The 17,370-nt window shown below is 41.8% G+C and overlaps 1 protein-coding gene across 1 annotated transcript in view; it reads left to right on the top strand.

The window, feature by feature from the left end:
• pgap6 (post-glycosylphosphatidylinositol attachment to proteins 6) overlaps positions 1–17,370 on the top strand; it is a 48,708-nt gene that overhangs the window by 23,422 nt on the left and 7,916 nt on the right. The window contains exons 5-10 of the mRNA XM_042315531.1: positions 11,600–11,865; positions 11,949–12,262; positions 12,413–12,506; positions 14,353–14,467; positions 14,766–14,899; positions 16,698–16,876. Coding sequence (XP_042171465.1) covers positions 11,600–11,865; positions 11,949–12,262; positions 12,413–12,506; positions 14,353–14,467; positions 14,766–14,899; positions 16,698–16,876 — 1,102 coding nt within the window. The remainder of the gene's footprint in view (positions 1–11,599; positions 11,866–11,948; positions 12,263–12,412; positions 12,507–14,352; positions 14,468–14,765; positions 14,900–16,697; positions 16,877–17,370) is intronic.

Here is a 17,370-nt window from a genome sequence, read left to right on the forward strand (position 1 = left end):
GTGTGTGTGTGTGTGTTAGGGTTTAATACCGGTGTGTGTGTGTGTTAGGGTGTGTGTGTGTTAGGGTTTAATACCAGTGTGTGTGTGTGTGTTAGGGTTTAATACCGGTGTGTGTGTGTGTGTGTGTGTGTGTTAGGGTTTAATACCGGTGTGTGTGTGTGTGTGTGTGTGTTAGGGTTTAATACCAGTGTGTGTGTGTTAGGGTTTAATACCGGTGTGTGTGTGTGTGTTAGGGTTTAATACCAGTGTGTGTGTGTGTGTGTTAGGGTTTAATACCAGTGTGTGTGTGTGTGTGTTAGGGTTTAATACCAGTGTGTGTGTGTTAGGTTTAATACCGTGTGTGTGTGTGTGTGTGTGTGTTAGGGTTTAATACCGGTGTGTGTGTGTGTGTGTTAGGGTTTAATACCAGTGTGTGTGTGTGTGTGTGTGTTAGGGTTTAATACCGGTGTGTGTGTGTGTTAGGGTTTAATACCGGTGTGTGTGTGTGTGTGTGTGTGTGTTAGGGTTTAATACCAGTGTGTGTGTGTTAGGGTTTAATACCAGTGTGTGTGTGTGTGTTAGGGTTTAATACCAGTGTGTGTGTGTGTTAGGGTTTAATACCAGTGTGTGTGTGTGTGTTAGGGTTTAATACCAGTGTGTGTGTGTGTGTGTGTGTTAGGGTTTAATACCAGTGTGTGTGTGTTAGGGTTTAATACCAGTGTGTGTGTGTGTGTGTTAGGGTTTAATACCAGTGTGTGTGTGTGTGTTAGGGTTTAATACCAGTGTGTGTGTGTGTGTGTGTAGGGTGTGTGTGTGTTAGGGTTTAATACCAGTGTGTGTGTGTGTTAGGGTTTAATACCAGTGTGTGTGTGTGTTAGGGTTTAATACCAGTGTGTGTGTGTGTGTGTGTTAGGGTTTAATACCGGTGGCCGGTATCCCGGCACCAAGCTCCTTCCTGTTTCCCGAGAAAAATAATGACGGGTCCCGTGGACCAATAGTTTTCTTGTGTTTTTTATGGAAAGTTTCCTTCACGTTCTGAGAATTGAATGTAGAGCTAACTGATGATAACAGCCCAAAAACATAGCTGATAAGGCTGACTTGCTTAAACAAATGTGGTTTCTACTGATAATTGAGATGTACAAACTATGGCATAAGGGGACGACGAGCGGATAAGAGGCCATCCGTAATTTCGATGACATTATTGAGTGAGGTAAGACGGACGGAGTCGATATAACTATTTGTTCAGCACTTTTTGAATGTACAGCGACAGAATTCAGGAGAATCGTAGGATAAATAAAGGGGGCAGACAATGTATATAATATGTTATTATTATAATATATATAGACGTTTATAATATGTTATTATTATTATAATATATAGACGTTTATAATATGTTATTATTATTATAATATATAGACGTATATAATATGTTATTATTATAATATGTATAGACGTATATAATATGTTATTATTATAATATATATATAGACGTATATAATATGTTATTATTATAATATATAGACGTGTTATATGTATTATTATTATAATATGTATTATTATAATAATATGTATAGACATATATTATTATAATAATAACATTATATACGTCTATACATATTATTATAATAATAACTGTATAGATATATAATAATAATACATATTATATACATATAGGGTTAGGGTCCTGTATATATATAGGGTCCTGTATGTATATATGTATATGTATATGTATATGTATATGTATATATATATTTACAACTTTTTTCACATACATTTTATTTTTATTTTCCATCAACTCATCTTCAAAACACTCTCCTGCAACCCGCCTCACCAATTTATATTTATAAAAAAGTATTATTTACCTCAAATCTGTAATCCTCCAAGAAGCTAGCCTGAAACTAGCCAGAAGCTAGCCCAGAAGCTAATCCAGAAGCTAATCAGAAGCTAGTTCAGTAGCTGTCTTACCGGCTGCTACCTGGTTCACCAATTACTTTGCAGACAGAGTTCAGTGTGTCAAATCGGAGGGCATGCTGTCCGGTCCTCTGGCAGTCTCTATGGGGGTGCCACAGGGTTCAATTCTCGGGCTGACTCTTTTCTCTGTATATATCAATGATGTTGCTCTTGCTGCGGGCGATTCCCTGATCCACCTCTACGCAGACGACACCATTCTATATACTTTCGGCCCGTCATTGGACACTGTGCTATCTAACCTCCAAACAAGCTTCAATGCCATACAACACTCCTTCCGTGGCCTCCAACTGCTCTTAAACGCTAGTAAAACCAAATGCATGCTTTTCAACCGATCGCTGCCTGCACCCGCATGCCCGACTAGCATCACCACCCTGGATGGTTCCGACCTTGAATATGTGGACATCTATAAGTACCTAGGTGTCTGGCTAGACTGCAAACTCTCCTTCCAGACTCATATCAAACATCTCCAATCGAAAATCAAATCAAGAGTCGGCTTTCTATTCCGCAACAAAGCCTCCTTCACTCACGCCGCCAAGCTTACCCTAGTAAAACTGACTATCCTACCGATCCTCGACTTCGGCGATGTCATCTACAAAATGGCTTCCAACACTCTACTCAGCAAACTGGATGCAGTCTATCACAGTGCCATCCGTTTTGTCACTAAAGCACCTTATACCACCCACCACTGCGACCTGTATGCTCTAGTCGGCTGGCCCTCGTTACATATTCGTCGCCAGACCCACTGGCTCCAGGTCATCTACAAGTCCATGCTAGGTAAAGCTCCGCCTTATCTCAGTTCACTGGTCACGATGGCAACACCCATCCGTAGCACGCGCTCCAGCAGGTGTATCTCACTGATCATCCCTAAAGCCAACACCTCATTTGGCCGCCTTTCGTTCCAGTACTCTGCTGCCTGTGACTGGAACGAATTGCAAAAATCGCTGAAGTTGGAGACTTTTATCTCCCTCACCAACTTCAAACATCAGCTATCTGAGCAGCTAACCGATCGCTGCAGCTGTACATAGTCTATTGGTAAATAGCCCACCCATTTTCACCTACCTCATCCCCATACTGTTTTTATTTATTTACTTTTCTGCTCTTTTGCACACCAATATCTCTACCTGTACATGACCATCTGATCATTTATCACTCCAGTGTTAATCTGCAAAATTGTAATTATTCGCCTACCTCCTCATGCCTTTTGCACACATTGTATTTAGACTCCCCCTTTGTTTTCTACTGTGTTATTGACTTGTTAATTGTTTATTCCATGTGTAACTCTGTGTTGTCTGCTCACACTGCTATGCTTTATCTTGGCCAGGTCGCAGTTGCAAATGAGAACTTGTTCTCAACTAGCCTACCTGGTTAAATAAAGGTGAAATAAATAAAAATAAAAATCTGAATAGACAAATCGGACAATTTATTTATTTTTATTATTATTATTATGTTTTCTTCTTGGGCCTCTATAACTATCTATTGTTTTTATTTTTGTTGTTGTTGTGTGATTTGGATTAATCCCCTCTACCACACGGAACCCCACTAATCTACTGACGGAACGCAAGAGGTGACAGACCTCCATCCTATGCTAGCTTGCTACCGATGGCCTGGCTAGCTGTCGAAATCGCCGTGACCCCCAACCAACCTCTCCACTCACTTGTCCCTTTTGATCACTTGACTAAGCATGCCTCTCCTTAATGTCAATATGTCTTGTCCATTGCTGTTATGGTTAGTGTTTATTGGCTTATTTCACTGTAGAGCCTCTAGTCCTGCTCACTATACCTTATCCAACCTATTAGTTCCACCACCCACACATGCAATGACATCTCCTGGTTTCAGTGATGTTTCTAGAGACAATATCTCTCTCTTCATCACTCAATACCTAGGTTTACCTCCACTGTATTCACATCCTACCATACCTTTGTCTGTACATTATACCTTGATGCTATTTTATCGCCCCCAGAAACCTCCTTTTACTCTCTGTTCCAGACGTTCTAGACGACCAATTCTTATTGCTTTTAGCCGCACCCTTATTCTACTCCTCCTATGTTCCTCTGGCGATGTAGAGGTGAATCCAGGCCCTGCAGTGCCTAGCTCCACTCCTATTCCCCAGGCGCTCTCTTTTGACGACTTCTGTAACCGTAATAGCCTTGGTTTCATGCATGTTAACATTAGAAGCCTCCTCCCTAAGTTTGTTCTATTCACTGCTTTAGCACACTCTGCCAACCCGGATGTTCTAGCTGTGTCTGAATCCTGGCTTAGGAAGACCACCAAAAATTCAGAAATTTTAATTCCAAACTACAACATTTTCAGACAAGATAGAACTGCCAAAGGGGGCAGTGTTGCAATCTACTGCAAAGATAGCCTGCAGAGTTCTGTCCTACTATCCAGGTCTGTACCCAAACAATTTGAACTTCTACTTTTAAAAATCCACCTCCCTAAAAACAAGTCTCTCACCGTTGCCGCCTGCTATAGACCACCCTCTGCCCCCAGCTGTGCTCTGGACACCATATGTGAACTGATTGCCCCCATCTTCAGAGCTCGTGCTGCTAGGCGACAAACTGGAACATGCTTAACACCCCAGCCATCCTACAATCTAAACTTGATGCCCTCAATCTCACACAAATTATCAATGAACCTACCAGGTACCTCCCCAAAGCCTTAAACACGGGCACCCTCATAGATATCATCCTAACCAACTTCCCCTCTAAATACACCTCTGCTGTCTTCAACCAAGATCTCAGCGATCACTGCCTCATTGCCTGCATCCGTAATGGGTCAGCGGTCAAACGACCTCCACTCATCACTGTATAACGCTCCCTGAAACACTTCAGCGAGCAGGCCTTTCTAATCGACCTGGCCGGGGTGTCCTGGAAGGATATTGATCTCATCCCGTCAGTAGAGGATGCCTGGATATTTTTTTTAAATGCCTTCCTAACCATCTTAAATAAACATGCCCCATTCAAGAAATTTAGAACCAGGAACAGATATAGCCCTTGGTTCTCCCCAGACCTGACTGCCCTTAACCAACACAAAAACATCCTATGGCGTTCTGCATTAGCATCGAAAAGCCCCTGTGATATGCAGCTGTTCAGGGAAGCTAGAAACCATTATACACAGGCAGTTAGAAAAGCCAAGGCTAGCTTTGGCAAAAAAGTTCTGGGACACTGTAAAGTCCATGGAGAATAAGAACACCTCCTCCCAGCTGCCCACTGCACTGAAGATAGGAAACACTGTCACCACTGATAAATCCACCATAATTGAGAATTTCAATAAGCATTTTTCCACGGCTGGCCATGCTTTCCACCTTGCTACTCCTACCCCGGTCAACAGCACTGCACCCCCAACAGCAACTCGCCCAAGCCTTCCCCATTTCTCCTTCTCCCAAATCCATTCAGCTGATGTTCTGAAAGAGCTGCAAAATCTGGACCCCTACAAATCAGCCGGGCTAGACAATCTGGACCCTTTCTTTCTAAAATTATCTGCCGAAATTGTTGCCACCCCTATTACTAGCCTGTTCAACCTCTCGTGTCGTCTGAGATTCCCAAAGATTGGAAAGCAGCTGCGGTCATCCAGCCTCTTCAAAGGGGGGGACACTCTTGACCCAAACTGCTACAGACCTATATCTATCCTACCATGCCTTTCTAAGGTCTTCGAAAGCCAAGTCAACAAACAGATTACCGACCATTTCGAATCTCACCATACCTTCTCTGCTATGCAATCTGGTTTCAGAGCTGGTCATGGGTGCACCTCAGCCACGCTCAAGGTCCTAAACGATATCTTAACCGCCATCGATAAGAAACATTACTGTGCAGCCGTATTCATTGATCTGGCCAAGGCTTTCGACTCTGTCAATCACCACATCCTCATCGGCAGACTCGACAGCCTTGGTTTCTCAAATGATTGCCTCGCCTGGTTCACCAACTACTTCTCTGATAGAGTTCAGTGTGTCAAATCGGAGGGTCTGCTGTCCGGACCTCTGGCAGTCTCTATGGGGGTGCCACAGGGTTCAATTCTTGGACCGACTCTCTTCTCTGTATACATCAATGAGGTCGCTCTTGCCGCTGGTGAGTCTCTGATCCACCTCTACGCAGACGACACCATTCTGTATACTTCCGGCCCTTCTTTGGACACTGTGTTAACAACCCTCCAGGCAAGCTTCAATGCCATACAACTCTCCTTCCGTGGCCTCCAATTGCTCTTAAATACAAGTAAAACTAAATGCATGCTCTTGAACCGATCGCTACCTGCACCGACCCGCCTGTCAAACATCACTACTCTGGACGGCTCTAACTTAGAATACGTGGACAACTACAAATACTTAGGTGTCTGGTTAGACTGTAAACTCTCCTTCCAGACCCATATCAAACATCTCCAATCCAAAGTTACATCTAGAATTGGCTTCCTATTTTGCAACAAAGCATCCTTCACTCATGCTGCCAAACATACCCTTGTAAAACTGACCATCCTACCAATCCTCGACTTTGGCGATGTCATTTACAAAATAGCCTCCAATACCCTACTCAACAAATTGGATGTAGTCTATCACAGTGCAATCCGTTTTGTCACCAAAGCCCCATATACTACCCACCATTGCGACCTGTACGCTCTCGTTGGCTGGCCCTCGCTTCATACTCGTCGCCAAACCCACTGGCTCCATGTCATCTACAAGACCCTGCTAGGTAAAGTCCCCCCTTATCTCAGCTTGCTGGTCACCATAGCATCTCCCGCCTGTAGCACACGCTCCAGCAGGTATATCTCTCTAGTCACCCCCAAAACCAATTCTTTCTTTGGCCGCCTCTCCTTCCAGTTCTCTGCTGCCAATGACTGGAACGAACTACAAAAATCTCTGAAACTGGAAACACTTATCTCCCTCACTAGCTTTAAGCACCAACTGTCAGAGCAGCTCACAGATTACTGCACCTGTACATAGCCCACCTATAATTTAGCCCAAACAACTACCTCTTTCCCAACTGTATTTAATTTATTTAGCTCCTTTGCACCCCATTATTTTTATTTCTACTTTGCACATTCTTCCATTGCAAAACTACCATTCCAGTATTTTACTTGCTATATTGTATTTACTTTGCCACCATGGCCTTTTTTGCCTTTACCTCCCTTCTCACCTCATTTGCTCACATTGTATATAGACTTGTTTATACTGTATTATTGACTGTATGTTTGTTTTACTCCATGTGTAACTCTGTGTCGTTGTATCTGTCGAACTGCTTTGCTTTATCTTGGCCAGGTCGCAATTGTAAATGAGAACTTGTTCTCAACTTGCCTACCTGGTTAAATAAAAGGTAAAATAAAATATATATAGACGTATATAATATGTTATTATTATTATAATATATAGACGTGTATAATATGTTATTATTATAATAAATAGACGTATATTATGTTATTATTATTATAATATGTATAGATGTATATAATACGTTATTATTATAATATATATAGACGTATATAATATGTTATTATTATTATAATATGTATTATTATTATAATATATATATCCCACATGCTTCAAGAGGGCCACCATTGTTCCTGTTCCCAAGAAAGCTAAGGTAACTGAGCTAAACGACTACCGCCCCGTAGCACTCACTTCCGTCATCATGAAGTGCTTTGAGAGACTAGTCAAGGACCATATCACCTCCACCCTACCTGACACCCTAGACCCACTCCAATTTGCTTACCGCCCAAATAGGTCCACAGACGATGCAATCTCAACCACACTGCCCTAACCCATCTGGACAAGAGGAATACCTATGTGAGAATGCTGTTCATCGACTACAGCTCGGCATTCAACACCATAGTACCCTCCAAGCTCGTCATCAAGCTCGAGACCCTGGGTCTCGACCCCACCCTGTGCAACTGGGTACTGGACTTCCTGACGGGCCGCCCCCAGGTGGTGAGGGTAGGCAACAACATCTCCACCCCGCTGATCCTCAACACTGGGGCCCCACAAGGGTGCGTTCTGAGCCCTCTCCTGTACTCCCTGTTCACCCACAACTGCGTGGCCACGCACGCCTCCAACTCAATCATCAAGTTTGCGGACGACACAACAGTGGTAGGCTTGATTACCAACAACGACGAGACGGCCTACAGGGAGGAGGTGAGGGCCCTCGGAGTGTGGTGTCAGGAAAATAACCTCACTCAACGTCAACAAAACTAAGGAGATGATTGTGGACTTCAGGAAACAGCAGAGGGAACACCCCCCTATCCACATCGATGGAACAGTAGTGGAGAGGGTAGTAAGTTTTAAGTTCCTCGGCATACACATCACAGACAAACTGAATTGGTCCACTCACACAGACAGCATCGTGAAGAAGGCGCAGCAGTGCCTCTTCAACCTCAGGAGGCTGAAGAAAGTCGGCTTGTCACCAAAAGCACTCACAAACTTCTACAGATGCACAATCGAGAGCATCCTGGCGGGCTGTATCACCGCCTGGTACGGCAACTGTTCCGCCCTCAACCGTAAGGCTCTCCAGAGGGTAGTGAGGTCTGGCATCACCGGGGCAAACTACCTGCCCTCCAGGACACCTACACCACCCGATGTTACAGGAAGGCCATAAAGATCATCAAGGACATCAACCACCCGAGCCACTGCCTGTTCACCCCGCTATCATCCAGAAGGCGAGGTCAGTACAGGTGCATCAAAGCTGGGACCGAGAGACTGAAAAACAGCTTCTATCTCAAGGCCATCAGACTGTTAAACAGCCACCACTAACATTGAGTGGCTGCTGCCAACACACTGACTCAACTCCAGCCACTTTAATAATGGGAATTGATGGGAAATGAGGTAAAATATATCACTAGCCACTTTAAACAATGCTACCTAATATATTGTTTACATACCCTACATTATTCATCTCATATGTATACGTAGATACTGTACTCTATATCATCGACTGCATCCTTATGTAATACATGTATCACTAGCCACTTTAACTATGCCACTTTGTTTACATACTCCTCTCATATGTATATACTGTACTCGATACCATCTACTGTATCTTGCCTATGCTGCTCTGTACCATCACTCATTCATATATCTTTATGTACATATTCTTTATCCCCTTACACTGTGTAAGACAGTAGTTTTTTTTTGGAATTGTTAGTTAGATTACTTGTTGGATTATTACTGCTGTTACGAATCCCTTTTGGCCCGACAGTCTAGGGGGGGATGGTAATGAGACCCGTAACATAACTCACGCAAATTATTATTGTGACAAAGTAAAAGGGTGAACAAAATAACCACGACAACAGAAATCTACCGTCAAACTCCAGGTTTATTTATAAACACACGGTAATGGGGGGGGGGAAAGCAGGAAAAGGGGCTGAGCTGGACCCAAGGAAAGAAACAATAAATATACAAAAACACCCCTAAGCTAGACTAGCCTACTTTAACAACAGCTAACTAACTAACCAAAAATACATTGGGTGGTCCACCCAGTTCTAACTAGTGTATTTAACAAAGTTCACCTACAGGTAGTGTATGCCCATGGGCGACTTGTCTTGGTTTCCCCCTTTTCCCACCAGCAACAAACAAACACCATAACCAAAAACAATACTCACAGGTGACGACAAAGTGCTATGGAGGTGCTCAAACAAAAGAGAGGTTAAGACACAAAGCGAGAGTGAAACACAGAGACCTACAGACATGGCATTTACAGAGAGATTGAGCTCTAGAGCAAACAACTGATGGGGTTTTTAAACCAAGGGAAAGGAACTGTGATAGGGTAGGAAACAGGAGGAGGTGTGTCTTCTGATTGATGATTGATTGTTGACTGATTGGGGAGTGATGATGTTCACCTGTGAGGGGAGAAGGAGAGAAAAGAAACACACAGGATACCTGTATCCGTAACAACTGCATTGTCAGAACTAGAAGCACAAGCATTTCGCTACACTCGCATTAACATCTGCTAACCATGTGTATGTGACAAATCAGATTTGATTTGATTTGATTTATATATATATAGACGTATATAATATATATTATTATTATAATATATAGACGTATATAATATGTATATAATATGTATTATTATTATAATATGTATTATTATTATAATATGTATATATGTATATGATATGTATTATTATTATAATATGTATTATATATAGAGAGAGAGAGAGACGTATATAATATCTATTATTATTATAATATGTATTATTATTATTATAGTATATATAGACGTATATAATATATAGTATTATTATTATTATACATATATATATATATATAGAGACATATAATATGTATTATTATTATAATTATATATATATATATAGATGTATATAATGTGTTATTATTATAATATATATAGATGTATATTATATGTATTATTATTATAATATGTATTATAATTATATATATAGATGTATATAATGTGTTATTATTATAATATATATAGACGTATATAATATGTATTAGTATTATAATATGTATTCTTATTATAATATGTACATTGTCTGCTTATATAATATAAGCAGATAATGAAAGCTCTTACAATATTCCATGATTACATTTCTCTAAAACAGGCTGTGCACCACCAAGTCAGAACAGTAAGTTATGAGGGGGAAAGGGACCAGATGATTAGTGTGAGGTACATGGGCTATGGCACAACATACAGTAGTTGGTAGTATTGCTTTATTAGGGCTGTAGCGCCCCCCATTTTAGTCATCCGGTGATTGTTAAGCAAATAACTGTTTGCTTGACAATCACGGTAATTGACCGTTAACCGTTAAATGACCGTTAATTAACATAAACATACATGTTTTACTATTTTCTACATTGTAGAATAATAGTGAAGACATCAAAACTATGAAATAACACATATGGAATCATGTAGTAACCAAAAAAGTGTTAAACAAATCAAAATATATTTTAGATTCTTCAAAGTAGCCTTAATGATAGCTTTGCACAACATTGGCATTCTCTCAACCAGCTTCATAAGGAATAATTTTCCAACAGTCTTGAAGGAGTTCCCACATATGCTGAGCACTTGGTGGCTGCTTTTCCTTCACTCTGCGATCCAACTCATCCCAAACCATCTCAATTGGGATGAGGTTGGGTGATTTTGGATGCCAGCTCATCTGTTGAAGCACTCCATCACTCTCCTTCATGGTCAAATAGCCCTTACACAGCATGGAGGTGTGTTGGGTCATTGTCCTGTTGAAAAACAAATGATAGCCCCACTAATAGTCCCTCAAACCAGATGAGATGGCGTATTGCTGCAGAATGCTCTAGTAGCCATGCTGGTTAAGTGTGCCTTGAAATTTAAATATATCACTGACCGTGTCACCAGCAAAGCACCATCACACCACCTCCTCCTCAGTGCTTCACGGTGGGAACCACACATGTGGAGATCATCCGTTCACCTACTCTACGTCTCACAAAGACAAAAAAATTGGACTCGGAGCAATGACAAACCTCCTGGCGTTGACAACTTAGAAGGCTACTGAGGATGGTGGCTGAGTCCTGTCTGTCATCTTTACATACATTCAATGCTTTAGGACCATGTAAATATAATACATTGGAAGGTTGTGTGGGACTATGGTAGAAGAAGGAATCCATCTATCTTTTCAGACTGTTAGAGTAGTTGGTTAGTTAATAGATATCTCTCTCTCTCTCTCTCTCTGTCAGGGTGTTTGTTCCAGAGTTCGTGTCGTCTCTCTCGGTGTCTGTGAGTGGCTGTACCTGGTGGGAGGGACTTGTGAACGGAGACTGTTCATTGTCCCTCACGCTGGGCTCCTCCTCCCCCCAGGGGGGGCTTGTGAGGGTGAACTGTTCTCTGATTGGCTGCTCGGCCGTTCTCCTCGCTCCCCCATGGAATACTTGGATACGAGTCACCGTGGATAGTTACCATAGCAACCGAACCACAGCCTTCAGCATCTCAGTCAACTACACAGGTACGCACTACACACACACACACACACACACACCATATGTGATGTGATGCGGTAACAGTGGTTGTACCATGTGTGTGTCTCAGTGGGTTGTAAGCCTCAGAGCGTGGGTATGTCTGGAGACGATTACATTAACAGGCTTCATGGCAACAGCAGCACGACAACATCACCAGGCAACGGTTCTGTGGTTGCCGAGGCAGGTCGTCATAACAACGTGTCGTCGGAGTGTGTGTGGAGTGTCCCAGTGCTCCGTGAGGAACTAGACGTTCTGTCTGTCCGGTTCTCTCCCATTAATGGACCTAATGTAACGGTCACACACACACACCCCACGCTCCTCACCTACCCCCTCAACACACAGTCTACTGGAGGGACCTTGAACCTGGAGATTACACTCAACACTGTGAGTAACACACACACACGACGAAATATCTTTTTTTTCTGTAAACTGATGTAACAGGTGTGTGTGTGTGTGTGTGTGTGTGTGTGTGTGTGTGTGTGTGTGTGTGTGTGTGTGTGTGTGTGTGTGTGTGTGTGTGTGTGTGTATTGTAGACTAATGCAACGTTAGGAAACAGCAGTGTGATGGCCTGTCTCTCTTCCTGGGCTCCTGTCCTCGCACTCAACTACTCCCATCCCTGTCACACAGGTAGGACACACACACACCAGACATACAGCACCAGTCAAAAGTTTGGACACCTACTCATTCCAGTGTTTTTCTTTATTTGTACTATTTTCTACATTGTAGAATAATAGTGAAGACATCAAAACTATGAAATAACACATATGGAATCATGTAGTAACCAAAAAAGTGTTAAACAAATCAAAGTACATTTTTTACTTTATATAACTGGGCAAGTCAGTTAAGAACGAATTCTTATTTTCAATGACGGCCTACACCGGCCAAACCCGGACGACGCTGGGCCAATTGTGTGCCGCCCTATGGGACTCCCAATCACGGCCTGATGTGATGCAGTCTGGATCCACTCCCTGATATTTCCCAGATTTACTTGTAGCGCTTACTGTACCTTGATGACAGCTTTGCACACTCTTGGCATTCTCTCAACCAGCTTCACCTTGAATGCTTTTCCAACAGTCTTGAAGGAGTTCCCACATATGCTGAGTACATGTTGGCTGCTTTGCACTCTGCGGTCAAACTCATTCCAAACCATCCCAATTGGGTTGAGGTTGGGTGATTGAGGAAGCCAGGTCATCTGATGCAGCACTCCATGACTCCCCTCTTGGTCAAATAGCCCTTACACAGCCAGGAGGTGTGTTGGGTCATTGTCCTGTTGAAAAACAAATGATAGTCCCACTAAGCGCAATCTAGCCGTATCGCTGCAGAATGCTGTGGTAGCCATGCTGGTTAAGTGTGCCTTGAGTTCTAAATAATTCACTGACAGTGTCACCAGCAAAACACCATCACACCTCCTCCTCCATGCTTCACAGTGGGAACCACACATGCAGAGATTATCAGTTCACCTGCTCACCTAAACTGCGTCTCACAAAGACACGGTGGTTGGAACCACAAATAGACTCCTCAGACCAAAGGACAGATTTCCACCGGTCTAATGTCCATTGCTCGTGTTTCTTGGCCCAAGCAAGTCTCTTCTTATTATTGGTGTCCTTTAGTAGTGGATGTTTTGCAGCAATTCGACCATGAAGGCCTGATTCACGCAGTCTCATCTGAACAGTTGATGTTGAGATGTGTCTGTTACTTGAACTCTGAAAAGCATTTATTTGGGCTGCAGTTTCTGAGTTTCTTCCTTTCCTGTGGCGGTCCTCATGAGAGCCAGTTTCGTCATTGAACTTGATGGTTTTTGTGACTGCACTTGAAGAAACTTTCAAAGTTGTTGAAATTTTCCCGATTGACTGACCTTCATGTCTTAAAGTAATGATGGCCTGTCGTTTCACTTTGCTTATTTGAGCTGTTCTTGCCATAATATGGACTATAATAATATGGACTATTTACCAAATAGGGCTATCTTCTGTATACCACTCCTACCTTAAAGCTTTAAGAGGGAAAGAAATTCCACAAATTAACTTTTAACAAGGCACACCTGTTAATTGAAATGCATTCCAGGTGACTACCTCATGAAGCTGGTTGAGAGAATGCCAAGAGTGTGCATAGCTGTCACCAAGGCAAGGGATGGCTACTTTGAATAATCTCAAATATAGAATATATTTTGATTTGTTTAACACTTTTTTGTTTACTACATAATTCCATATGTGTTATTTCATAGTTTTGATGTCTTCACTATTATTCTACAATGTAGAAAATAGTAAAAATAAAGAAAAACCCTGGAATGAGTAGGTGTGTCCAAACATGTGACTGGTTCTATATATATACATATTTTTTTTGTGTGTGTAGGGTTGTTCTCAGCCGTTGGGTTAGATAGTTTGACTGGTACTATATATATGTTTTGTGTGTAGGGTGGTTCTCAGCCGTTGGGTTAGATAGTTTGACTGGTACTATATATATGTTTTGTGTGTAGGGTTGTTCTCAGCCGTTGGGTTGAGTGTGAACGTCAGTGTTCCTGGGACCGTCATCAGACTTCCCTTCCCCCAGGCTGCTACCTGGTACCTCACCTTACAACTCTTCTGCAACAGGTACCGTCCTCACCACAGCTGTCTGGATCTAATGTCTCTACAGTAGTGACTGGTAATATAACACCACAGTTGTCTGGATCTAATGTCTCTACAGTAGTGACTGGTAATATATCACCACAGCTGTCTGGATCTAATGTCTCTACAGTAGTGACTGGTAATATAACACCACAGTTGTCTGGATCTAATGTCTCTACAGTAGTGACTGGTAATATAACACCACAGTTGTCTGGATCTAATGTCTCTACAGTAGTGACTGGTAATATATCACCACAGCTGTCTGTATCTAATGTCTCTACAGTAGTGACTGTGGTAACGTGACAGTAACACCACAGCTCCATGTATCAGCCTGTATCGAGGACTGTGGGACCTATGGAGAGTGTCGACTGTTGAGGTCCTTCAGCTATCTCTACGCTGCCTGTGTCTGCAAAGCCGGTAGGTCTCTGTCTCTCTGTCTGTCTGTCTGTCTGTCTGTCTGTCTGTCTGTCTGTCTGTCTGTCTGTCTGTCTGTCTGTCTGTCTGTCTGTCTGTCTGTCTGTCTGTCTGTCTGTCTCTCTCTCTCTCTCTCTCTCTCTCTCTCTCTCTCTCTCTCTCTCAAAAGTGTGGACACCTAATTATTTCAGGGTTTTTATTTTTTACTATTTTCTAGATTGTAAAGTAATATTGAAGACATCAAAACTATGAAATAACACATATGGGTACATGTAGTAACCATTTAGCCCTATTTGGTAAAAGACCAAGTCCATATTATGGCAAGAACAGCTCAAATGAGCAAAGAGAAATGACAGTCCATCATTACTTTAAGACATGAAGGTCAGTCAATCCGGAACATTTCAAGAACTTTCAAGAACTTTGAAAGATCCTTGCTTGGTCCAAGAAACACGAGCTATGGACATTAGACCAGTGCAAATCTGTCCTTTGGTCTGATGAGTCCAAATTTGAGATTTTTGGTTCTAACCGCCATGTCTTTGTGAAACACAAAGTAGGTGAACGGATGATCGCCACGTGTGTGGTTCCCACCGTGAAGCATGGAAGAGGTGGTGTGATGGTGCTTTGCTGGTGACACTATCAGTGATTTATTTAGAATTCAAGGCACACTTAAACAGCATGGCTACCACAGCATTCTGCAGCGATACGCCATCCCATCTGGTTTGGGTTTAGTGGGATTATAATTTATTTTTCAACAGGACAATGACCCAACACACCTCCAGGTTGTGTTGGGGCTATTTGACCAAGAAGGAGAGTGATGGAGTGCTGCATCAGATGACCTGACCTCCACAATCACCCGACCTCAACCCAATTGAGATGGTTTGGGATGAGTTGGATCGCAGAGTGAAGGAAAAGCAGACAACAAGTGCTCAGCATATGTGGGAACTCCTTCAAGACTGTTGGAAAAACATTTAAGGTGAAGCTGGTTGAGAGAATGCCAAGAGTGTGCAATGCTGTCATTAAGGCAATTTGTTGAACACTTTTTTGGTTACTACATGATTCCATATGTGTTATTTCATAGTTTTGATGTCTTCACTATTATTCTACAATGTAGAAAATAGTAAAAAATAAAGAAAAACCCTTGAATGAGTAGGTGTGTCCAATTTTTTGACTGGTGCTGTATGTGTATATACACTCAGTGACCAGTTTATTAGGCACACCCATATAGTACAGTGTTGGACCCCCCTTTGCCTCCAGAACAGTCTGACTTTGTTGGGGCATGGAAATGTTGTTAGCGGCCCTCCTGTAGTGCGGTGGTGTACCTAATAGACTGGCCTCTGACTGTGTGTATATATGTATATATATATATATAGTATAATAATATTAATATAATATAGTATAATAATATATACACAGTCAGAGGCCAGTTTATTAGGTACACCACCACACTACATATATTATATATTAACTGGCCTCTTTGCAAATAAATTAATTAAAAATCCTACAATGTGATTTTACAATGTGATTTTCTGGATTTTATTTATTTCATTTTGTCATAGTTGAAGTGTACCTATGATGAACATTACAGGCCTCTCTCATATTTTTAAGTGGGAGAACTTGCACAATTGGTGGCTGACTAAATACTTTTTTGCCCCACTGTGTATATATATAACTCACAGTAGAGAAGAACAGGACAATAGGTTGGGGTTAGTGTATATAGTATATATAGTGTATATATAGTACATGTAGTGTGGTGGTGTACCTAATAAACTGGCCTCTGACCGTATATATTGTGTGTGTTCAGGTTGGAGTGGGTGGGGCTGTACCGATGACATCACAGCCCAGTCGTACGGTCGTCAGCTGACAGCAGTTCTACTGCTCACGCTCAGTAACCTCCTCTTCATCCCGCCCATCGTCATCGCTGTCCGACGCTGTTACATCACTGAGGCCTCTGTCTACCTCTTTACCATGTTCTTCTCTACTGTGAGTTATATATATATATATATACACACTAACCCCAACCTATTGTCCTGTTCTTCTCTACTGTGAGTTATATATATACACACTAACCCCAACCTATTGTCCTGTTCTTCTCTACTGTGAGTTATATATATATATATATACACTAACCCCAACCTATTGTCCTGTTCTTCTCTACTGTGAGTTATATATATATATATACACACTAACCCCAACCTATTGTCCTGTTCTTCTCTACTGTGAGTTATATATATATATATATACACACTAACCCCAACCTATTGTCCTGTTCTTCTCTACTGTGAGTTATATATATATATATATACACACTAACCCCAACCTATTGTCCTGTTCTTCTCTACTGTGAGTTATATATATATATATACACACTAACCCCAACCTATTGTCCTGTTCTTCTCTACTGTGAGTTATATATATATATATATACACTAACCCCAACCTATTGTCCTGTTCTTCTCTACTGTGAGTTATATATA

Source organism: Oncorhynchus tshawytscha, unplaced genomic scaffold (assembly GCF_018296145.1).
Source record: "Oncorhynchus tshawytscha isolate Ot180627B unplaced genomic scaffold, Otsh_v2.0 Un_contig_1662_pilon_pilon, whole genome shotgun sequence".
NCBI lineage: Eukaryota > Metazoa > Chordata > Actinopteri > Salmoniformes > Salmonidae > Oncorhynchus > Oncorhynchus tshawytscha.